The 24,932-nt window shown below is 41.7% G+C and overlaps 1 protein-coding gene across 1 annotated transcript in view; it reads left to right on the top strand.

Moving 5' to 3' along the window:
- The window catches only part of PPM1L (protein phosphatase, Mg2+/Mn2+ dependent, 1L), a 98,331-nt gene that overhangs the window by 71,614 nt on the left and 1,785 nt on the right, over positions 1-24,932 (top strand). The window contains exons 2-3 of the mRNA XM_010584978.1: positions 2,551-2,725; positions 21,570-21,731. Of these exons, the coding sequence (XP_010583280.1) occupies positions 2,551-2,725; positions 21,570-21,731 (337 nt within the window). The remainder of the gene's footprint in view (positions 1-2,550; positions 2,726-21,569; positions 21,732-24,932) is intronic.

The raw sequence follows: 24,932 nt of genomic DNA, 5'->3' as shown, positions 1-24,932 counted from the left end.
CTAATAGCTGCTCCTGGAAAACACCTGACCTCAGCCATGTTTGTAATTCCTTCCTGCAGGAGTTAGAGGGACCATACAGAGGAAAAGAGGATAAAGCTATTTTGAAGCCTCAAAGTAGTGAAATGAGTTTTTCCCCCTAACTTCCGCCTGTGACACAAATACATATATTAATGAAAATAGATTTCGTGAGAGCGGGGGAACCCCAGTGCTGGCTGGAGGATAAGCGGCTGAGCTGCCGGCAGGCTGGCCGGAGTGGTGGGATGCTCTGCCAGCGGGCTGCCCGTGAGCAGCATCCCGCAAAGGGGTCTCTGGGCTGCGGTCTGCGCCGAAATCGGTAAGGGATACACACAGGGGAAGTTTGTGATCTACTCAGATGTTGAATACTGTGGTCTGTGCAATGAGAATTGAGGTAAGATGGAAGAGCGTGGAAATGGTGGAAGTCTTTCTTTTTAAAATGTTGTTTAATTTTTATTCACCCGGTACAGTTAGCTTCTTGGTTTCTTTAATACCAAGCACATGCATAAACACATGCACTCACACCCTTACACTTTTTCTTTTTTAATGTTCCAGGTACTGGAGTGACTTTTTAAAACCTAGATAAAATTACTTTTGTACTGAATAAAATATAGTACTATCCATCTCATTGGTGCAGTGCAGCTAGGGGTGTAATTACTCAGATGTGGCTGATCACCTTTCTTGCTAGAAAAGGAGAGGAGTTTGTATTGGTTTCATCATTGCTTTACAGTTTAAATTTTTAATGACATCTAGATATAATGTGAAAGGCAGTGGACTAAGCAAGAGTGTTGGGTTTTGCTTCTCACTGTGGGGGAAAAATTCCCACCTGTGAGATCACACTTGAGATCGGTGTAATCCTCGGCCTCGATGCCTATGGAAAGACTTGACAATTGGGCTGCATGTGGCTCGCGATGGCTGTCCGTCACGCCAACCACAGCTGATGGTCTCAATGGTTTTCCCATCTGCTTGTACCCATCTGTCTCTTGATTTTTACTTGAGCTGTAAGATCTTCGGGACAGCATGGGTATTTTTCCTTATGTATTTATAGCGAGTAGTATGCAAATATTCACTCAGCTGCACAAGATGTATTTCAGAAAATGAGTATGTATAAATTCTTGTTTTGTTTTCTGGTCTTCAGAATTGCTGCCTTAGGGAGAGCACAAAAATAGCCCCCTGCAGAGTAAAACCTCTTCTCAAAGGAAACATTAAACACAAATGCCTGAACTTGGACTAAAATAATTAGTATACAGCGTATCTTTTGGCCTTCCCTTGGAAGAAAACCACTATTAAAATGTAACATTAAATATGCTGTACTCATGTGGAGAGTTTGTTTCGTTTTCCTAGAATAATTTCATTCGTCTCACATGGCTTAGCTTGCAGAAAAATTGAACACAACTCCAATGATATTTTAAGGTTGCAATTTAATCAGCAATTGACTTTGGAAAACTAAATATAAACCCAGGAAGAGCCTGTTGCTGAGTAGAGGTAACTTCTGGTCAGTTCCAGGCCTGAAATAATACAACCTTGTTATCATTTTTTTTTCCTTTGGTCTTGAGGTTGGCAGGAAAGCTGGAGCACTGGGCAGCAGCCTTTGCTACATCTTCCTTTTCCAGTTACATTTGTATCAGAGATGGAAAGCAAAAAAACCCCAAAACAGCCCAAAACCATGCCAGAAAAAGGGACTTTCTAGTCCCTCTTAAGTGGGAGTGTAATACTTGCAAGAGAGGGATGCCAATGCTTAAAAAGCAGAAAGCTGGTTTGTGTTTGGGTCTCACCAAGGTGTCTGAGCCCAAACCCCGAGGGAGAGACCTGTTCCAGTGGTGGCAGGGATCCTGGCAGCACCAACACCTCTCCAGAGGCAGATGCTCTTATTAGTTACTACCATGCACTTTTTTACACAAGGCTCCATAACATTGGTACAACCATGCCACCTTGTGTTAATTTCTGTTTTCTTATGGCCTTGAGCAGTCAGAGAAAAAAATTTTAAAGAATTTTCCATGTGTGGATGTGCATGTATATGTATGTATGTATGTCATTTTTTAATGCTGTTAACATTCACTTCTATCTCCCTATCTGAGCCTGGTTCGATATCAATAGCAGGTGAAGTGATTCCACTCTGTCACTTTGTACTTTAAAATTTAGAATAAGGATGACATATTTCGTAGTTATATTTTCAGAATATGTTAACAATGAAGAAGTTGAGCTGTTGTGGTATGTATGTGTCTAGTCCAGCATGGGTAACTCTTTCTGGACTGCCATAAACTCCCTGCCGAAGAGTGGTTATGCTTCAGCTCGGGAATTTCGTTCATTATATCCCCAACGATCTGGAATTTTTGGGTGGGCAGGGGTCATTTTGGCAGATAAATGACCTGTGGATTTTGCACCATGGAGTTAGTAGCATTAAGAGTGTTTTATTGTGAGGAGTTACATTTGAGAAAGCTTTAAATTTAAAAGAAAAAAAAATTTGCTATGGGTAGGCATAAAGCTTTTCAAAAGAAAATGTATTAATTAAACCTTTGCCTCTTTTCTACATAGTCGGCAGCAGAATATGTGAAGTCCCGTCTGCCTGAAGTCCTAAAACAACATCTTCAAGACTATGAGAAAGACAAGGAGAACAGTGTGCTGTCTTACCAAACCATCCTGGAACAGCAGATTTTATCAATTGATCGAGAAATGCTGGAAAAATTGACTGTATCCTATGATGAAGCAGGTATATTTGTGTTTCTTTCTAAGTTACATTTTACTGAAAAGAAATTGCTCACTTTCAGTCTTTCTCCTGAATACTAGTGCTTGTACCAGCAAATTGAACTTTGTCCTCAAAGGTGTAAGGTGACTCAGTAAAATATTTCTTTCTCCTAAAATCAAGTTGAGACAGAAGATTTTCCACTTCAGTGATTGAATACTAACTAGCTGAAAGGACAGTTATTTTTCTAACAACTCTTTGTCTTTTGTAATGCACTGATGTTGATTGTCTCTGCAAGTGGTGCGACCTGATTTCTGCTGTTTTCTCCTTTACTGCTAACTTATTTCAGGGGCTCACTTAGCTGAGAGTGTACTGGACAGTCACAGAGTCTGATTTTTAAATGTGACATGATGCATGCTGATGGCCAAAACCAGATAATTTGTAGAGTGTTGGAGGCATTTTAACAGTGCAGTTACAGAGGTTTTCAGTTTTGATATTTACGTCTTAATAATTTGGAGATTTTCTTACTTATAGCTAATACTTTTTACTAGCATTTTGGTTTAAAGTAGTTAGAAATGTCTTCCAGCTTTTAGAACCATCACAGAGTTGTGCTGATGCATGGTCGTCTTTACCGTTACAGAGAAAAAAAGAGATGCTCTTGATGTTTTTCACAGATCTTCCAAAATTAGCCACCAATATATGCTACATGCCTATCCCCTGAATCTTACCAAGTTTCTTGGTGTTTAAATAAATTGAAATTAACTATGCAACCTTGTAAAGAAAGAATCAAACAAAAAGAACAGTTCATTATTTTACTGCTGAATTAGTATTCACGGCAACAAGTGGACTGGCAGTGCGTACGGAGGTCTGTACGGACAAGCCACGTGTTTCCACGCCAGGTGTGTGCATGCCTGGCTCACTGCACTCCCCTCAGTAGCACATCTCTCAGCATCCTTTGTTTCTTAGCTCTCTCTGAAAGATGCTGCTCTCTGTTTCTCCACTTTAACCACTTGTGGCTGAGAGCTGCAACACTCATCTCCTTTGATCCGCAGCCCTACCAACCAGCCTCGGGCAGCCTTGTAGTATAAAAGAGAGTTTATACTTAGCATGTCCCCATTTGGGGGTTTTTCTTGATCCCTAGTGGCACTTTCTTGTCTGTTATTCCCCTGACTGTACCTGGCACTGTGGTGCCCTTGGGGAACCGTGCTGAGCTCAGCTCCACGTTTTCCTTCCAGCTGTTTTAGGCAGAAGCCTCAAACTCATAACTGGGTTTTTCATCCTGTTTGGATTGTGTTTGCCAGACACCAGCCCAAGCGGATGACTCTTTTGTTTGGTTAGGTGGCACCCTGCTAAAATTACCATCATCTGAGTTTCTCATCACTAGTCCAGCTCTGGAAAACCAAGCACTGACAAGCTGGTGTTATTTTGTCCTATTACTTTGTACTCATGCTGCAGTGCCCTGAAGTACTTAAAATGCTCAAACTACTTAGCAACTTTGTTCAGACTCCTACTCAGACTCCCACTCACTAGCAATATGATTCTCTTAAGATCCTTTGATCTCGAAGGCGCTCGAGCAACTTAAAATGCCATTTGCAGACTGCACGTTCTGGGTACTTGCAGGGCTGTGACCTTTAGTAAATTCAAGTAATTACAATGCTCTATTACTATATCAATTATATTCACGCGCTCACCCAATAAATAAGCCTGATTCTCTTAAACTGCTTTGATCTTGAATGCTCTCGAGCCCTGTACGGTGCCATTTGCAGACTACACGTCATGTACTTAAGGAGCTCGGAGTCATATGAGTTCTTGAAGGACAGCAGAGTTAAGATGAGGGCACAGGATATTTGTTTAATCACATATGGCCTGTTTTTAATGATGCATAAAAAACAAGCTTTGAAAGTTGTTGCTTTCTGTTGCTTCTGTTTATCTTTTTTAATGCAGAATTTACCAGTCCAATGAATCATGTAAATCTTTTTCCCTGGTCTGGTCACTTCATCTCTCCAGTCATTTTGATTGATAAAAGTTTGTTAGGAAGGAAAAAATGCAGTGGAGGAAATTACTGACTCCTGTCAGAAGAAAAAGCAAGCATTTTCCTTTATTGAAAACTGCATGTTTGTACAGAGAAAATAAAAGATTAGAACTGCTCGAAACACACATTTGGGGATTTATATCATGCAATAAAACAATCATGTGGAAATGAGAAGCTACATAAATAACTAGTTTAGGGGAGTCCCAGCATATACACACATTCAGAACAGAGAGCGCAGCTCACTGTAAATAAGCCAAAATTTCAGCTTCCCAATCAGGTAGAGACACCTCTAGAGATTAAAACATGGAAATGGAGCCCACTCATCATTCTAATCATGTCACTTGTTTACTACAAAAGCAGAAATGCTGCTACCTGCTCTTGAACTAAGATCTGATTGTGAGCAAAGCACAGAAAATGGGCAGTTAAATATAATTGCAGCAGCTGTTCGTGATCCCGAGCGCTCCAGCTATTCAGTGCTCGAGCAGTTGTGTTGGTGACATTTTTCTTCTTATTAGTGTTTTTCCATATCGAAGTCAGTTCAATGAGAAGATCAAGCTGCTGGTGATACACACAAAATGAAGAAAGCTATCTTTAAAAATCAGAATTATGAAAATAAAAATGATTGTGATGTAAGGGGAAAATACAACTTTGTCTGGCAGGGGACTACATGAGACATCAACAAAACCCATCCCAGAGAGCACTGTCAAGGGTTTAATCATGAGCAGCTGGAGTTCTGCTACATGTCAGCCAGGGAAACTAGAAAGTCAAATGTTTAAGGTACATGTTACAAGGGGTCAGCAGCCGATTGTAACAGGGTGCTGCATGTAGGGGAGCACTTCTACAGCAAGGGAACAGACTTTTCCATCCAGGAAACCTTTCCCATCCCTCCTGGAAGGGCCATTTTCCAAGGGTTCGCAGTCTTCACCCCCAGCTAACTCCCTTCACCCCAGGGCTGTCTCCCAAAGTGGGTAGAATTCAGCTGCATCCATTTGCCAGAATAAAATAGAACTGCACTAAAATGGCTTGGGCTTCTGGTACAATTTTGCATGTTAATTTGGCCTTTCTAGCAGCATGCAATATTAATAACGTGCAGCTTCAATGGACTTGAAATCCTAATGCCTCTTTTTGTAAATCTTTCCCTTTAGGAAATCAGTATATCAGAGCTACCAAATAAAATTAGTTCATCTAAAAATAGTCAAATGTTGACAAGATTTTTAGTGAAGTTTGACTAAGGAAGCTTTATAAAATGAAAGCAGGCCAAAAGTGACAGATGGGTACAAATCCTCTCATAATCTTTAAATCCCTTAGTTTAAAAAGTGGCATTCTTGACTAGCTAAGGCTGGGTTAATTTTGTGCAAGAATTTTTTTTCTGCTGAAGCTTCTTGGCTGTTAATCCTATTCCTTCGATTTATAGCATCTCTAAACATCTGGGGTGGTCAGTGACTACTCTGTACAAATGCAAGTTTAGGATATTTAAAGGCACTTTGCATTTAACTTTGGTGTGCCAGGTAGCTAAGGCCTGCTAGGAGATTGTGGTGGTGTTTTTGTACTGTAGTCAATAGGTTTTTCTTTAATAGATGGCCCCTCTCCCCCAGAGTCCTGGAGAAAGTTATTTTTATTATAGTGCAACAAAAAAGATTAGTTTCATTTTTCCCTGCCATGAAGCAGTCATGGAAAATGCTGATATTTAGGCACTATATCCAGAGCCAGATGTCAGCCAAAACATGTTTTCTTAGCTAATATTTGCCAGGACACCCCATGTTTCCTGGAGCCCCCTGCAAAGAAAGTGGGTGGCTGCTCCTTCCCATGTCCTCCTGGGGGGACCAAAAGCTCATGCTTGGCCAGACCCTGCACACCTCTCCCTGCAGATGCACTTTGCGTTAGATTTCATTTGAAAACCTTTAGATTCAGTTGACGTGCACCATTGCTTGAGATGGTCGCTGCCAGTACCATAGTGCTTCTTAAAATGAGTTTTTATGCTAGCAGTCCATGTCCCAGATTGCCTAAATACTCTGATTTTAGCAACAAAATTTATTTTCTGCTGAGATAAAATGTGGCCATTAGCACTACAACACCTTGCACTTTGTCTCTGGATGAGATAGGGATTTGTACTCTGCCTGCCCCGACCATGCCCAGGCGCTGTGCTCTCCCTGGGAATCACACGGTCTTTCAAAGCAGGTGATGCATCGTCCTCCACTTCTCACTCCCGGCATGATTTAGTATATAATGAATGGATAAGGAATTAAATCAACTCCTTATATTCAGCCTGTATTTCTGTGCTTCGCAGAAGACTGGGTCTGGTTTCTCTAGTAGCTGCAGCTGTGAAAACCGGCTTCAAGCATAAATCCAAGGCTCAGACCTTCATTCCAACTTCAGGACTGCAACCCGGTGTAGATCCAGTCCCATGAACATTTGCCATTGCGGGCAAAAGTTATAGACAAGCAAAAATATTCGAAATTAAACTTCAGCCCAAGAGGTTGGCAAATCCATCTGCTTCACACAAACGTCCGTGCTAGTGTGGTTGCACTGGGAAAAGGTTAACTTTAATCATCGAGGGGCTGATGATGCCCCTTTTTCAATTACAGTGCTCCCTTTCTAGCAGTGCAGGCAGGTGTTTTCCCCCAGAGAAAGTGACTACAAAGGGAAAATGATAAAATTAAAGCAGTAAAATTGCACCAGAAATATATCCTATAATTTGGGATAATAAATACTCTGCTGGGGAAAAAATCTTTTTCCCACTGCAAAGAGCTTTACCGAGTAAAGTCGTCATTATGCTACATCACAGTGAAGATAAAGTGAGTTATCTTTGCTGTGATGTTTATCCCAAGGTGGTTCGTGCTCAGCAGTAACCTATTAAAAATGCAGAAGGAAATCTGTTGGGTTTGTTATGTCCGTCTTTAAAATAATAATAATAATAAAAAAGTCTTATAATGCACATTCATGCTTGGACCATGCTTTTGGTATGTGTTTGGTCCTTTTCACAGAGGGCTTGGTCTTTGGGGAAATATGGGAACACACTTTCAATATTGGTGACTCATCAGGTTTTTAAATCCTTGTCCTGACAAGGAGTCTCGGGAATATTTGTCTTCCAGTCTCAGCTACAGCCATTGCCAGTAAGGCAAAGTACGGGCTTGCTCTGCTGACAGCACTGGGTAGAGCAGACATCTGTAATCTCACAATTATACAGTGATAATGGTCCTGCAAGAACATGTATTACTGCCAAAAATGAAATGTCCTGAGCCTAAAAAATGGTTGAAAAGCTTTATGTAAGTTTTTAGGAGGGATTTAAAGAGCAGGAAGGAAAGTCATACACTAAATATGATAAAAACAACAGTTGCAAAGGCAATGGGTTGTACAGAATATGCAAGAACAAAAAGGAGAGAGCTGTAAGGAAGAGGAGAGCCAGAAGCTGCCTTTTTCTGAAGAAAAAGCATGTACAGGCAAAGGCTGGTGATAGTAGATGATGTGTTTCTTTATCTCAAGAGGTGTTACTGGGTAGGATTTCTGTGTGCTGTGGTGAGCACCACTTGACAGGGGTGTAGCAATCCGGTACATTTATTTTCCAATGTGTTGCAAACACGTCCACATGGCAGATGTGTAACTAACAGCTCTTGAATGTGTTAGGAAACATTTATTGCTGTGCCAGAGGCTTTCTTCTGACAAGGAGAAAACCAGAGTAGCCTGCAGGCCACCGCAGGTGGCTGCTTTCTCTGCAGCTCATATTCGATTTTTAAATGATTTTTGGGTATTTGATCTCAAGAAGATGCCCTAAAACAACTGCCTTCTCTGGATCTTTGGTTGCTGCAGTGAGAACTCAACATTGTACTTTTTCCAGATAATACAGTAGAAGTTTTACTCTTTATAGCCAGATGATTACTGCCGAATTTATTTCATCTCTGCCTTACACTCCACGCTTGCTTTGGCTTATTTAATTTCTTTTACATGTTAAAGATACAGCTTAAACTTGGTCACCGTGAACCAGTGCTCTGTTTTTCTGCAAAGGACCAGCACCTACAGCAGAAATCATAGGGCAGTCACTGAGGGTAGAGTTGGTCTCTTTTACCTTTTGATATCTGCATTGTAGACATCAAATTCTGGGCAACTTCTCTAGAGCTCCTCAGTAGTCGTTGGAAAGAAAACAGCATTTCTAGTGTGATTCATGCATTTATTTTAAGCATCTGCTTTAGTATGTGAAGAGTCATATCCTAAACGTGCCCTCTCTTTTCCGTTGGCTGTGAATTAGCATTTGCTCACGGGTAAAATACAGGCAGGCAGCTCTAGTTAGGAGCTGAACGCCAGCCTAAGTGTCTCTGTAGGTGTACACATAAAACCATTTAAATTATGTTTCAGGGTGTAGCTTCAATGCAAACCGTGCAACTCTCTAATTTCCTACATTGTGGTCTTCCAGCTTTCTAGAATATCGGCAATGTTTGTAAACAACAGACATGTTTAAGCCAGCCCAAGCATGTTACATTCTTTTGCTCCATTAAAATAAATTTTATTATTCAAATAATTATAACCTTTCAGCAGAAGCTCAGAGCAGAAACAGCACTTTGACAGGTGCCTACTTCCCTGTGAAATATTCTTCACTTCCTCATCAATTTTTGGAGTACGTATTTAGCTATTTAAATTTGTCAGCTAGCAGTCAATTTTTCAGAACCGACATAAACTCCAACTATACTTGGTTCGAAGTATTTGGTAAATATGTTTAAATATTTGGTAAAACCAAAAGAATATATTTTTGTATATTTGGTGAAACCTCTGTGCAGTGTAGGTGCAATGCTGACTCTATAGGGCTACATCAGTAAGTTAGGGATTTTTTTTTATTAATCAAGTGAAGCATTCTGTTCTCACTCAGGCATATGTAACTATTTTCAGTCTTACTGTATAAATGCCATGTACTCTTCACATTGGTATTTATACATTTGTAGCAATTAAAAAAAAAAAATTACAAATTCTACTATTACCAAAGTCCTGCAGAAAGAGAAGAAACCAACACAGCCCTGCAGAGTGCTGAGATTCAGAAGTGTAAGAGAAAGTGGGTTTTAAACTATTTAACGGATTTAATACTAATTATTACTAACTGACCATTTCCTTTCTGTGTACTTATCAATTAAGTCTGGAATGCATCTTAAATGCATAAACTTATTTTTAGTTGATTACTTAATTCAGTCATAACTTGTGGTAGAGTTGGTTCTGGTTTGTTGCCCAGTGGAGGGTTGGTTTGATGTCTCCTGCATTCAGGAAAGGTTGCTCCTCCAATCTTTTAAAGGTTTTTTTCCAGGACGCTGCATTGTCACTGACTGATTGCCATCTTCCCTGTTTGTATCTTTGGCCTAATGAAAGACTTAAAAAGTGTGTAAGCTCTGGAGAATGAAAACCACTATTTGAGGTTCATTTTGCATAAGTTTTTGTTAGATTTCATTTGAAAACCTGTATATTCAGTTGATGTGCAACGTTGCTTGAGATGGTTGCTGTCAGTACCGTAGTGTTCTTCCTCAATTTCAGATATGTGTTGCATGAGTAGACAGATGTAAGCATGGATTTATCTCTTTTTTTCTTATTTATTAAAAAGATATCAGACAGAGATAGCATTTGAAGACACAGCTTGCTGCAGATTCAGTGTAGGCAGAGAGAATATCTGTTCCAGGTCTCTGGAAGAAAGCCATCCATCTCGGCGGAGGTTTGTCACCTGCTGATGGGTGCAGAGACAAATGCCTGAAGGGTCTTGTGAGTAGCAGTGAAGGCAGCAAAGTTTGTTCTGCCTACAAACCTGACAGACCATTCGGAGATCCTTAGCAAATTTTCCTGCATCATTACCCAGACAACATAAACAGTATTGCTGTAGCAGGGTGGAGCGGCACAAAATCATCACCAGCTACACTTTTGCAAAACCCTTCATTACACTCGCGGTTGCTAGATTTTGGTATTGAAGTGAATATCTTCAGTCTCGCTGCTCCTTGTTTTGCCATATCATGTATGAAAAGCTAATGTTTGTGTTCTTTTGAAAACATTTTAACAGGAAAATCATTGAGAAGAAAATACATTGTAATAACATCAAGAACATCCAGATGCACAGGGATTTATGATCTAAGGGCCCTGCTGTGTTTCTGGAGATTGCTTGCGCTCTTGCACACACCTTTGTGTCATCTGTCCTTGCGCTCTCCCCATTTGCAGCAGCGTTCAGGTCGTGCTAAGCCCTGCTTTGCATGCACAACTGCATTGCACGCTACAATCAATCACTGTTAGCCTTTTCCATTATTTCCCAGTGTTTGAATTATACATGGGGAGATGTAGGAGGAAAAAGGAGCAGGAACAAAAGGAGGCTTTCTGTTCTCAAGCGGAGCTTTATTTAAAACCCTATCCATAATCTGTAACAACCCATTAAGGTAAAGAAGTTGGTCATAAACAAGCAAAAACTGGTTCTTCCTCATGCCTTAATACCTTTCTAACAGTGGCAGTGGCCAAGTTTCAGCAATATTGGTGCTTTTTGCTCCCTTCGTGTGCATCTTTTCCAGGCAGTTCTGGGATTATGGGCTGCAGCTGTTGTCTGCCAGTGGATTGGGCATATCTTTTTAAAGCCATTCACCTGGGCTCCAGCTGCCAGTCAGATTTGCTGATCTCATACAAAAGTTCCCCCCAAACTGTGCTGTTTTCACTCAGCTGCGTGCCAGGAGGATGATTTCTGAGGTGACAGCTCTGCCCCAAAAAAATGGATGTTCAGCAGATGGGAGGTTTTGCATTTGCAAATGGGCAAAGTAGGTTTGATACAGAGAACTGGATGATACAGCTGGAGAATATAGAAGGAAAAAAGTATGGTCCGAGGTGACTTTTGGCCAGGCATTGGAAGATGATTAGCCCCTGAGTTTGATTAACCTGAAAAGGGGCAAAGTCACCAGCTTGATTTAAGCTCCTGCCCTTGCTCAGGCCAGCCAGCCTGTATTTACAGCTCAGTAAACTCTGTATCAGCGAATTCTATGTGTTGAATAGCGGAGGGGTTGGGGACAGAATGAGGATCTTGAATTAAATCACAAACCTCCTTAACTGTGTGTAATTCTAGTGCGTTATTGCTCCCCACCCCTTTTTCCCTCTTTGTCTCACTCCCACTCTTCTGCCAGCACGGGAAATACAAAGTAAGATCACAATACCTTCAGACGGGGTGCATGTTTGTAATTCGGTGATGCACCTTGGGCACCGAATAAATAATTCTTAAATACCGCCTCGCTGTACAGCTCTGTCTGTATACTAATAAGTTCCTTCTTTGTTCAGGAGTTAAGGCGAGTGATCCATCATGCAAGTGCCTCGGGGCCAGCTGGAGAGCGGAGTGGTCCTCCATGAAATTAGCTGCAACCTGATAGACGGTCCTGCTGCCGATGGGTGTTAGTGCTTCGTAAAACCCGACCCCAGGAGCCGAGGGATAATGCAGTCTTAGTAAAAACCATTCGTTGGATACAATTGCCAGCCATAAGGCGGATTTTTGAGCAGCCTGGTTAAGGCTGAGTGATGCCGCGATGTGCACAGCATGTATAAGCTAGCTGTTAGTTACACTGTTTCTGAAGGATTTGCTGATTGTAGGTCTTGAGTTCAGTTTAGTGCCTACCCGCTGACACCTTATTTATTAGCTGCTGCTTTAAGTCTGGTATTTATGGCTCAGGCACCTCAGGAAAGTGCAGGTCAATTCCTGGGCTTCAAATGAAATTTTGCAGCCTTGATCCTTTAGGCAGGACTGGGATAAAGCCAGAGACGTCACAGGACTCCGCACAAATTGGATACTTTTAATTATTTTGGTGGGGTTTTTTTTCCAAGTGGGATTTTCATTTTGCTGCTACTTTTCCATGTGATTACAGGTCTCGTTACAGTTGAATGTCGCTAATAAAAGCCTGTTGAGCATCTAGCATAACATTTTCTAACTAGATAAGGTCAGTCATGCTCTTATACAGCCTTGTGGGGCAGCATTTGGAGCAGCAGAATTGCTGACCTTATTGCTGACACTTAAAATCACCAAGCACTGGCTGTCCCTGTATGGCCACCAGCAAACTTCTGCTTGGCTTAAAATGTGGGGTGGATCCTGAAGCAGGTCGGTACAAAACTGACTCCCTCAAAGCCAGTTAGTGTCATAAATGTAACATCTTTAGTATCTTTGGCACTGTAATTGTGGAGGGTTTATTTGTCTGAAATTGCTAAGAGGATGGAATCCCTTTTTTTCGTGTGTGTGATCAGTTCTTCAGATGGTGTTTTACACTGATATTTGATATATTTCCATAATGGGAAATGCAAAGCTGTAGAAGATTTCTAATGGATCCATAGAAGATCTGTCTTACAGATCACAAACTTTGGGACAAATCTTAACAAAGCAGGCTACACATATCTCACTGTAAAACTTTTAGTAGGTTTTATTTGTTTTTAAACTTTTATCCATCTCTTTCTTAGAGAAGTTAAGGTATTGTTATTTTGAGGGAATACCCTTATCTTTCCCAATGGAAAACTTACAGCTTCTTTCTGAACACCATAGGTTCACATGAGCAGCTTTTGTCAACAGAGGCTGGTATTTTGCAGGGGTTGGAAGAGTTGTGATACCCTCCGGCTCCTCTTCTGCTGGCCGTTTGACCCGATAGAAATCCCACCACTTTGTTCCAGGATTGGATACCTCCAATTCAAAGGAGGTGAATTATACAAAATTGCTCCTAAATTTTTGTTCTGCTGTAGAGGTCTAGAAATGGAAGAAAACATGTTCAACAACAGATCGGGGAAAAAAATATAATTGGGTGTAATTCCTACTTGAAAGCAATAAGTTTTGTTTCTGTTTATACAACCTGTGCTTTTCAGCAAGGGAATGGTGCGTGCTCGCTGTCGTTTCAGCGCAGTAAATGAGCTGGGGGCTGCACTTCGTCTGCTATGCCTGATATCTCTAAACCTCACGCTAAGCTACTCTTCACTCTTGTTGCTTGGCTTACGTAGCAGCTGGCTTGAGCTATTGTAGGAATATGGTTTGAAATAGCGGTAGCAGGATGCCTATCTGTATATACACTATATTGCATGAACTTCTACAGTCATTTGTGTTTCCAGTGCTTCAGGAGCTCTTACAATCAGAAGAATTCAGACTTTGCAGCTTGTGTACAAATGCTAGTGTTGCACTGACCACACAGATGGTGTTTCTGCCCGTGGATGTTGAAGGCTCGCAGGGAAGTGTCAGCAAGAGATTTCTTTTGCTCTCATGTACAGACCTTAGCATAGGCATTTTTTCTTGTTGTATTGCTGCAAGGCTGCACGGGAGGTTTAACTGCTGCAGAATGCCCAAGCCGGTCTGCAAAGGAGATTGCACATGTGGTTTTCTGCACTTTAATTAGCCTGGTGACATACAGAAATTTCTAACCAGAAAAAAATAAACAGTTTTCAACATATTTCTACTTCTAGCATATTAAATGGCTGAGTGGGATGTTCAGGTGAAACTAAATATGGGAGTAATGCAAAGAAATAGACTTTTGAACTGAAATGGAGATTCCCTTTGTATTAAGATTGTTTTTCATAAGGACAAGAAATTAATCACGCGGTGCTAGGATAGCACAAAGGTGGGCGCACTCCCTGTTTCCTCAGCAGTGTTGATGAAGCAATGTCAGAGCAGTCTGCAAGATGGAGAGGCTGCCCAAAAGGGTTTCCGTTTTTCAGTAATTAACTTTTGTTACCTGATGCACAAAACTTCCTTCCAGCTCTTGTTTTCCTGCCTGGAAGACGCTTTTAGGTATTTTTTACATAGCTTCATTTACATGAATCTGTTAGTCTGTAAGTATATCCCAAATATGATTAATGATGAACAGGATTGAGTTATATACACATACTCATTGATTAGACAGGGAAATAGGATCGATGTTTCAAATATAAAATCTTAAAATAGTACTGCATACAGCCAGGTAGGAATAGTTTCGTGATGGAAATCAAACTACAATCTTAGAAAGATTTGAAGTGATTTCTATGTATTTCTAAGAACCTGATGTTTCTCTGAATCTATTTTAAAAGAGGGAGTTCTTTTAAATTTAGGGGAAAAAATTATGTTGAGATGATTAACAAGAATTATGAGATCTTAAATTTTCAGAATTTTTTTTTTTTAGGTTTGTGCTTTACAGAATTGGCTTTTGCAGAAGAATTTTGTTAACTGAAACAAGGGGCAGGTGCCACTCATTTGTAGGAAATGCCAGTACTGAGGGGATTCAAGGATGAATGCCTGTATGATGTGTAGGCTGTTCAGTCCCATGTACCTTGCAAGACATTTGAGGGAAAGGAGGTGGGTACTTCAAAAAGGCATGGGTATTTTTCAAAGGTATTGTGAGCAATCAGCAGCTCATTTCATTCACAGGTGGTTAGCCCAGTAATTTGTTGAAATTGTGTAGTATTTTGGAGATTATAGTAGCATTTCCTCTAACCTGCATAGCTTCTGCTAAAAGAAATCATATAGCTATTTAAACATTTCAATAACCTATAAAGGAGTAAGGGACGAAGAAGTGCTAATGAGCACGATTAGCTTGGCCTTTCACAAAATCTTTGACAAAGGCCTAATGTCATTAGAGAAGCCCAAAACACATGTGAGAAATGGTGTCTTGAATTAGAAACCAGCCAAGGAGGACGCACGCAGATCGTTGTGATCCAGCAAAACGTCCGCCCCCGCTAAAGATTTTACAGTGATCCCACCCCAATTACAGGTTGTTGGGATCATGTTTTTTCAGTTTGGAGAACTGTTGTTTTCAGTACCTGATTTGTCCCTCCTTTTCTGCACGGACACAGTGGTTTGGGGAGCATCAGAACAAGGAAAGGGCTTCAGCCTTTGCAATTCCCACAGTTCCTTTCACTGCCGTAGCATGAATGAAACGTGAAGGTCTGCTGTTTGGTTTTATCATTGCTTATCTTATAGATAAGCAGTGGGTAATTAGATTTATTTTTATGGCTTTAGATTAGAAGTGGTGGGTCATTTGGAGGGCGCACGGAGGCGGCGTTTCATGATCTTGATGGTCTCCCACCACTTCTTATCCATATTCCTGGCAACTGGGAAGCAAGAGACTCCCTTACCCTCCCTCATATACTTACTTATGGTGTTTTTCTCAGTCTTGCCTATTCCACAGGCGATAATCAAAGTTTTATTTGCATTGCCTGAGGGGTATGTGCAGAGCATGTAAAATAGAAATTCAGAAGACACATGTCTGGTCTCAACGGGAGGAGCTGAGGCAGATGGGCACAGAGGACAGCTATATTAATGATAAAAACATCACGTATCTGCCCTGAAAACTGCTGGGGTCTTATTGTTTAGGATTTAAAGTCCCTGTAAGGCAAATGGAAATGCATGGTCTATAAATGAGAAAGGAGCTTCATGCAGTGTGAGTTGCTAGTGGAGAGTAAATTTAAATCTATATTTTTGTTTATCCCGCTTTTTGCACTGTTCTGAGTAATTCTGTTTCCTTCTGGAGATTATTGAAGCTCAAAAATACTAGTTCTTACTTAATTATTGTGTGAATTCAAGCTTGAGCACTGTCAAAAAAAGATGGGAAGGGGCTTTTTGAGTTGGTGTTTGTTTGGTTTTTAATCAGTCCAGCCAAGTAAGTACCGCATTTCTTGACCTGCAGTCGCTCTGAATCCATTTCTGCTCAAAGGGTATGGTAGACCTCTACTCTCCAGCAGTCAGGCATCACAGGAGTGCTAATGTACACCATTAGTTTGCGAAAGGGGATCCAGACTTACCAAAAAGTGGTTGTGTGGGTTGATTTAACATACCTCCCATCTGACCTGGAGTCACTGATAAGGCAGGACTGGTCTGAGCTGTTATTCCATTGTCAGTTCAATACCTGGGTAAGGGAGCCGGCTGCTTCAAACCTGCTGCTATTTTCAAAGATACTGTCAGTGCAGGGCTCATGTTGTTTACATAGAAATTTTCCACAGCTCTATGTTTGACCCTACGAAACGCAGACTGCGAAAGCTGTGTCCATCCGAACATGGTGCAGGTCCAGGTACTCAGGATATTCCCTTTCTAATTAGGGTTACTGGGGATCTTCTTCCCCACAGCTTCACAGTGGTCCCAGCTGGTGCAGCCCACCTCCTCCTTCTGCAGACCATCTCAGAGGTGAGATCAGACTAATTTCCTATTGCACAGGCTTCTGTTGAATACAGATGAGCTGTCACAAGCCCCACCTGTGTGGGAATTAATGTAGCTGTTAGCCCTCTGAGGTTTAATGTTTTTAGGCCAAACGCTAAGAGGACAGTGTTGGTCTCTCCGAAGATCATAGTGATGGTCTCTGTTTCTGAGGTCAACCCATCCAAAACGGGCTGCGGGAGATGGTCAGTGCTGGGATAAATATCTGCAAAGAAAACCGGCTGACCTTTTAGTTGAGAGAAGAGACCCCCCTGGGACGGAGAAGTGGGCGCAGAGGTCTGTATGGAAATGTTGGCCATGTGTGCGTTCACAGATGGGACTATGCAGGAGCAAGCCTATGGAGGGACGGGGGGCTGGTCAGAGACTGGACTTGAGAGAGGAAAGGGATGAAGGGGTCTTCAGAGATGCTTGTGATTAGAGAAGCAAAGGGGAAAACTAGGAGAGAGGTGTTTCTAGAAGCATTGAGCTGGCAGTGCTGGAGGCAGTAAGAGGGATGAGAGAAGCTCACTGCGCTGCGGCTGGAAAACACCGTTATGATCTCGGCAGAAGCAGTTTCAATGGCAAGCCATCGCCAAGAGGCTGCGTTGGAGGAGGCATAGCATGGAGCTGAAGGGAAAGAAAACCTCAGGCACTGACTGCAAACAGCATCTTCAGTGAGCTTACAGGTGAGACAGGAAAGCAGTGGTAGCTGTAAAAATCAAGGGTAATGATGTTTTTTTAGAGTGGCATTATGAAGATGTGCTGCAAAAGAAAAGAGCCAGAGAAGCATAGGGATGAGGCAATAATGAATTAAAAAATGTTAAAATCAAGTTATTAGAGTAGGAAGACAGGTAGATGGGAGGCAGCACATGAGCAACCTCGGCATGTGTTGTGCAAATGGGGAAGCAATGGTCAAAATGTAGGAGGGGGTAGTCTTATTTTTCAGTTTTGTCTGAGAAAGAGACTGTGTGCAAAGAGCCATGGAAAAAGGTGGTGGAAGACTGGGAAAAGCAGTGAGAAGGCATGTGTGGGAGGGACAGTTGTTCAGGAGGAAGAGCTTTGGCCAGGGACTTCTGCCATTTAAGAGCCTGAGGTAGGGACAGGGTGGAGGTGTGATTTCTTATGAACGAGGGATTGGCAAAAGTTCAGGGTCAACGAGAGCGATGAGGGGGAAGAGAAGGGGAAGAGGTTACATGTGCTGATGGCTTGAAAGCTGTGGGGCATGACAGACTTGGAGAACTTCGCAAAGAGGGAGAAAAGAAGTGACGTGGTGAGCACCTGGTGAGATTAACTGCACTTTTGCTAATGGATTAGGATGAAATGAGGGCACTGGAGGAATTTCAACCCACTTGGGCCATCTGGAGCCCAAGAGCTCTGGTCCTCATCCTGAGCTGCCCCACCAGCGGGGATTTGGAGCCAGGCATCAGCAGGATTTTTTGATGCTGCAGATCTCCAGTGGCTGCAGGGTGAGCTGGATCATGCCTGGGCTCCCTAATGCCTTTTAAAGGTCTTGTTTGCGCTCTGGTGACTTTTCCTTCTTTCGATAAAGTGGTTATCTAAAAACCGGTAGAGCTGGTGCAGCCTTGACTTTTACAAGGTGCCTTGTCTGATACTAAAATACAACACCAATAATCTTACCTGGCTTAAAAAAAAACCCCAACAAACAAAAAAAACCCTATCTCTACAGCCAGTATAGTACAGGTTTTAAATTTTCTGGTGATTTTCTTTGTAAACTGCTCAGCAGGGTATTATTCAGGCAGCTGCATCAAGGGACCAATATAACATGTGTTCTCAATTTTGGACCCTTTATGTTGGGAATTTTCCGTTGTGCAATTGCATTAAATCTGAGGCGGCTGACAAGAGCACGATGTTTTCTAACTCTACACAAGGTTAAATGACTGAAATAAAAATAGATGGAAAAGAAAACAAAGTAAAATAAGTTTGCTTTTTCATGTAATGGCAGGCAGTAGCGTGAGGTCAGGGACTTAACAATAGCCCAGCCATCAGTCAGGGACCGTGAAACACCTGATCCTTCCTAAATCACTTTGGAAGTTATCCTCTGTTTCAGATGCTCATTCTCTTTCATTCACACAGATCATATAACCAAGAAGACCATGTTCAAAGTTATCATTTTTATATAAATTGTGGTAATAATGACTCTATTTGTGAAGCATTTTACTTTCCAAACGCCTGGGCTGTAGGATGTTATTTGCAATATTTTCCTTACTAGGAAATGCATGATTTTTACAACTGCCTGTAGGAAAAATACACGCTGGGCTGGTGTCACGGGAAGGGGGGAAGGCAATCTGCAGAGCAGTAGGGTGGTCTTGCACACAGGAGAGTCGATGAATTTACAAATGCAAATGTCAGGCCAAGATGGCAGCTACAGGTAAAGCTGGAGCTCTGATCTTCAGAAAGAAGCATCAGTTGGGTGGTAGATCACGGAGGTTTGCAGCCTCATGTGCAGCTTGTGGGTCTCTGTCCTGCAGCACTCCAGGATCATTCTGGAGTTGTTTTTGGCTCTGTGTTCCTGTCCAACAGGGCTTTCACTTTTGCCCCTGTTTTACATTTCACAGGTTTTGTTTTCGACCCAAACTGCAAAGGCAGCTGTTCTTTTTTTCTCTGAAGTTTAGACAAAATGTCAGACCAGCTTCAGCAGGTACCAGCCCTCTAGTCTCTTGCAGATTGTCAGCACAGTGCTGCTTGAATGTTTGTTAAGGAAAGTTTCATAAACAAAAGCAAGGGCAAGTGCCATTTGTTATTATAATTTTCTTATTGAAGCAGAGCTTTATGCATTTGCAGAGTTAATAGCTTTTGTTCAGGTAGAGAATGAGGTGACCTCAAATGCTAAATCCCATTTTGTTCTGCTTAAATGACCAGCTGCACCCCACTACAGTAGTTTACGCCCTCGTTATTATTTTGTTGTCTTTGTGTTTTGGATACTGGTATTTTAACTATGAGGTCCTCTGGCGTTAGAGCAGGTCTCTTCACCAGGGTGCTAAGGCTGGACACCTGCATCCAAACAGGGCAGACATCCAGCCGGCAGGTGCCCTTTTCAGCACAACCTTCTTCACACCCTTTGGTGCAATCTTGTTTAGCCTTCAGAGATGGTGTTTCTTGAGCAGGCAGCTCATTTTGCTGGGTTCCTCGGGTGATCCTGGTAGACGCGTTCCTCTGCATGTCCTGTGGTTAGGTGAGCCGTTAAGTTGTGTGGTTAGCAGGGGTTTTTAGCAACAAATGGGAAACTATATCCATTTAGGTCTGCAATGTGTCAGTCAGTTGCAAAAAATAATATATATATATGCGCCTGTCTTGTGAAAAAAATAGCTCAAGTTTAGAGCTGTGCAAGACAGGGCATTAAGTTAAAAATAAATCTTCAGAACATAGTGCATCTAAACACAAATTGTTTATTACTGGCTATTTTATTTATACCAGTTATGGGATATTCAACCACTGACATGGGAACAGCAAAACATAGTTTTTAATTCTGGGTTTGGACAGGAACGCAACAAGCAGCAGCTATGAGAATTTAGCTTTAAGACCACAGAACATAGACTTAAACCCTAATATAGCTCCCCAGGAGCAAAACCAGAGGTCAGGATGCTGCTGATGGTAGGCAGTGGTAGAATGCCCCGTTGCCGGCATTTCCATTAAAACTGCATCTTTGTCCGATTATAACGTACAAGCGGAGACACATTACTTTATATCACCGCTGTTGGTTGAGTTTCATCACTGGGGCCCTTCATCAGGCGTGCTGGCCCCAAGTGCTTCCTCCGGAGCACCCCAGCTGTGGATGCACCTTTTTTTTAAATGAATAATCAGATGTAAATTGGTAACAGAGGTGAAAACTCAACCATGTGCTTCTCTGGTTTACCTAAAAGGAAAAGAAAGCAGCCATTAACTTAATTTTCTTTACTGTTGAAAGATACCAGAGTAGCTTTTGTAAGAACTTCAGCAGCACTGGGCAATCTAAACTGAGTGCCAAGCATGTTCCCTTTTAATGTTTGTTAGTGTCTATCTAAAAACTTACTTGCCATCTTTTGATTCTAAAGCATGAATGAAATTGAAACATCTGGTCAAAAGCCTGTGCAAGGAATATTTGTAATAGCTGGAGTTTTTATGGGTACAGCTTGCACTAGTTCGAAGGGCAAAATATAGAAAAGGCATGGTCTTAACAGGATCTGCTTTGCTCAATATTCATTCCACTCTGCATCAATTAAATGAGGAAAATAAAACCCATAATGTTTGCACTTGAAAAACAGCCAATTTTTCCAATATTTTCCTGTCACTTTAGCCAACAAATACTATGCCTGTTGGATACAGTGGTCAATGACTAATTACATTTTCTGTGTATTTAAAGGTTAAAGTAATTAAAAATGTCAAGCCTTTTCCTCTTTTAAATAAAAAAATAAAAAAAAAACAACCTCAGTTCTTGAGGGAATGAGGGGAGAGTGCTCTGTTTTACCCATGCATGGTCCAGTGCAGTAGTTGCAGTTCACAGAACTGCAAGTGGGCTCTGAGACTAATTTGTATTTTTCTGTTATTACTTTCCTCGGCCATTAGGAAAAAACAGCTATCAGACAGAGACTGCAATACACTCCTCCTACTTCAACCCCTCTCTGCCATTATTAATAGGGAGAACATTTTCCTGCTAATCATGTTTTTACACACACACACGCATATCCCCATGTATTTGTTTTGCTTCCCATTCCCTTCTATTTTTCCAGGTACAACTTGTTTGATTGCACTGTTGTCAGATAAAGAACTCACAGTGGCCAACGTTGGTGATTCGCGAGGAGTCTTGTGTGACAAGGATGGGAATGCTATCCCCTTGTCACACGATCACAAGCCCTACCAACTGAAAGAGAGGAAGAGGATTAAAAGAGCTGGTGAGTGGTAATGTTTTTGCTTTGGATTGAAGGTTCAACTTTTTTCTTCTCTACTCTGTCAATAATATAGACTTTTCCCCTGAGAGAGACTGAAAAGTACTAGACTGAGGCATCAGCAGATAAAATCTTCCATTATTAATACAGCACTTTTCAGTGGGATGTCATTGTGCAGACAGAGAAATGGAAGCAGATTGACCTACCCCTTAATGAGCCACTGTCCGAGTAAGAGCAGCAGCCTTCATCTTCAACAGCCAGTTGATCGTCCCAGCCAGTTCCCCTGTGATCTCTGCGGGGAGCAAATTAATAAACAGGAGCAGCAGCGTTACAGGCTTCGTCACACCAAACCGTATCAGGAGCCTTTATGTGAGAGGCTGGGTGAGGTTTAATTCCTAAAATAAGCAGAGCATGAATCTAATTCATCAAAGCTATTTTTTGTTCCCATATAGTGACTGCTAATGAGCACAAACGTGTAAATTGTAGCAGGAATATAGGGAAAGAATATAAGAAACAGCAACCTTTCTGCAATAAATCTTTCTAGCTTTCATCACTTGTCAGTTTAGTGACCTCCTGGGCTAGAAGTTACATTTGGATCATCAAGTTTAATAGCCAATCCTCCATTAATTTGTCAAAGTCTCTTTTGAACCCGTTTCTGGTTTGGGTCCCACAGCAGCCTGCAGTAGCAAATTATTTGACGAAGAAAAAAAGTTCTTCTCGTTTGTGTTAAACCTACCAATGAGCATTGCCTCCAGAGATGCAGTGTCTGTCTGCCTCCACGTCTTCATCTGCAAAGTGGAAATAACAAGTTTTTCCCTGAATATAAAACATTTTTAAAACGTACGGTTTATCAATACACTCACACCAGCATAAATGTTTGTACATGTGCAATGTGCACTTTCCTCTCAGTTTGCTTTTATCGCTGAGGAGGCATAAGAGCAGTGGGGATCCTTCCTGCTGCTAGACAGACTGCTGAGGTCACGTACGTTCCCTAAAGGGGAAGAAAAAGTATACAGATCCTAAGAAGAAGGAAGAGGAAAATCTTGGTCTCACTTTGCTTCAACTCTATACTTGGGGGATGTATTTTAATAAAATTTGGAGATTTGTCTGTAAAATTGCTTCCCTCTTAGCCAAGTCCAGGGCCTCTATGCAATTGTTCACTTAGAGAAGGCCTTCACTTAGGAGAAGAAAATAATTTCTTTCATTTGTATAGAAGTGAGTCTTTATAACTCAACAACGTGCAAAATTAACCTGGATTTTTGCAGGAATTTCCAACTTTGGAAGAAATTACTTTAATGGACAGGTAAACATTGTAACTATCTGCAGCTAAACAAGAAATACTCTATCTAGCCTAGTGACTTAATGAATTCTCTTCTCTGTCACCTATTGCCCCATTGTATTATCACAATTCATAGGGCCTCATAGTGCTGTTAAAAACATACAGTCCAGTTTATACTACTTTTACATTTTGGAACATCCCTTTGTTGCATACAGAAAGTGTAAAATTGAAGCAAAGTGCCCAAACTGAATTATCAAGCCTGCATTGCTACTGTGACAAAAGTACCTGACTTTTTTCCACATTCTAGATACTTTCTTGTCTTGTAGAACTGAAGAAAGTGACAATCATTATCTTCCATTTCAGTTTTCCAGCTTTACATTGCACCATCAAGCTGCGCTGTCCAGTGCCTTGTAGGTAGTTACAAAATGACTGCACATTTGTGTTAGTAGGATTAGATTTCATTTGAAAGTGAAAACCATATAGCCACGGTTGAGAAAATTTCCTTCAAACCTCATTCTGATATAGATCAATTTGAGGTGCCTGAAACAGCAGCTCTAAGAAAAGCGTGAATTGCCCTCTGCATTTCAGCAGGGCGTTAACATTGGGATGACAAGTCTAAACTAATCTGTCATTTTTTGCTGCCATGGTGGATGTTTAGTAGGCTTGCTGCTTGTTGCTGTCAGCGGTCGGTGGATGGGGAATGAATTTAGTCCCTCTCCTTTTCCCACTCCCAGCAACTGTGTACAAAGTCTTAGTCAACCCACAACCTGAAAAAAATTTTCCATTTATCAGTCCAACGTGACTCGAGCAGCAATTGCGCTGAAGCCCCAGAAGCTAATGCTCAGGTTTCTTGTGGGAGTTCCTGCAGTGCAGCGAGAGATCACTGGTACCCGAGCCTGCAGCCAAATGCCAAAAGGAAAGACAGCAGCTAAGAGAACAGGTCAGGTCCCTCCATTTCGAGCTGAGGTGCCGCATCTTGTGGAAATACCTGCTCCACAGCATGGCTGCGCAGTTAACAGCACGGGTCACAGGGTCTGGGTCAAGGCTGACTGTTATTTTCACAAGAGGCTGGCTGATGCACGCTCACGAGTGCTGGGGTGCTGCTTATCTCGCAGCTGAATGAGATCGGGGTCCCACCCCTCTGACCCATTCCTGTGGGATAGGGGAATGTATGTCCTGCGATACAAGGACGCTGGTTTCCCCAGAAAACACAAGGAATCTCCTTCTGATCAGGATCTTGAGCGATGTGTATAGTATCAGCGTAAGACAGTGGCCTTGAAACAACTGTGGTTTTGGCTTGTGAAGAAACACTCGGCTGTAGAGCCACAAGGTGACTGTCACCGCTGGAAATTTAAGTCATTCACCTTGAACATAATCCTCTGAGCTCAGCTCTCGCTAACATGCAAAATGTTTGTGCGGTTGCCAAAAAGCTTCTATTTCTTTAATGCCTTTTCTTCTCCAGTGGCAGCCAGCACTGCAGAATGTTTGCTTTTCCTTAAGTGTTTTTATGTATTCTGTATGGATGGCTTTATAAAAGAAAATATTAGAAGTGCCAACAGACACTTCAGCAAACCACAGGAGTTCACTTGTGCTGTAGGCAGTTCCAGGTGCCATGTGAGAACGGCACCGAAAAGTCACTTTGTACGCATAAGCACAACCTGCAAAGACTGTAGTAAGCATGCCACAGCAGCATCAGCTATCTCCTCTGTAAGTACAGTAATGGGTGCAGGCATTGCTGTCCTCTAATTGTGTGTAAAATATCTACTTAAAACTGCCTCTTCTTAATTGCATTTTGCTTCCCCTGTCATTGCAATATGTACACATGATTACACTCCAGTTACTATAGTCCTAACGGCTTATGAAAAAACCCTGGGCTGGTGAGTAGGTGGCTGGGTAACGTTCAACCGAGATGCCCTCAAAACCTACAG

This window comes from Haliaeetus leucocephalus, unplaced genomic scaffold (assembly GCF_000737465.1).
Source record: "Haliaeetus leucocephalus isolate CR32 unplaced genomic scaffold, Haliaeetus_leucocephalus-4.0 Scaffold1014, whole genome shotgun sequence".
Lineage (NCBI taxonomy): Eukaryota > Metazoa > Chordata > Aves > Accipitriformes > Accipitridae > Haliaeetus > Haliaeetus leucocephalus.
Note: the sequence above shows the minus strand (reverse complement) of the source record. Positions and strands in the feature narration are given on the sequence as shown.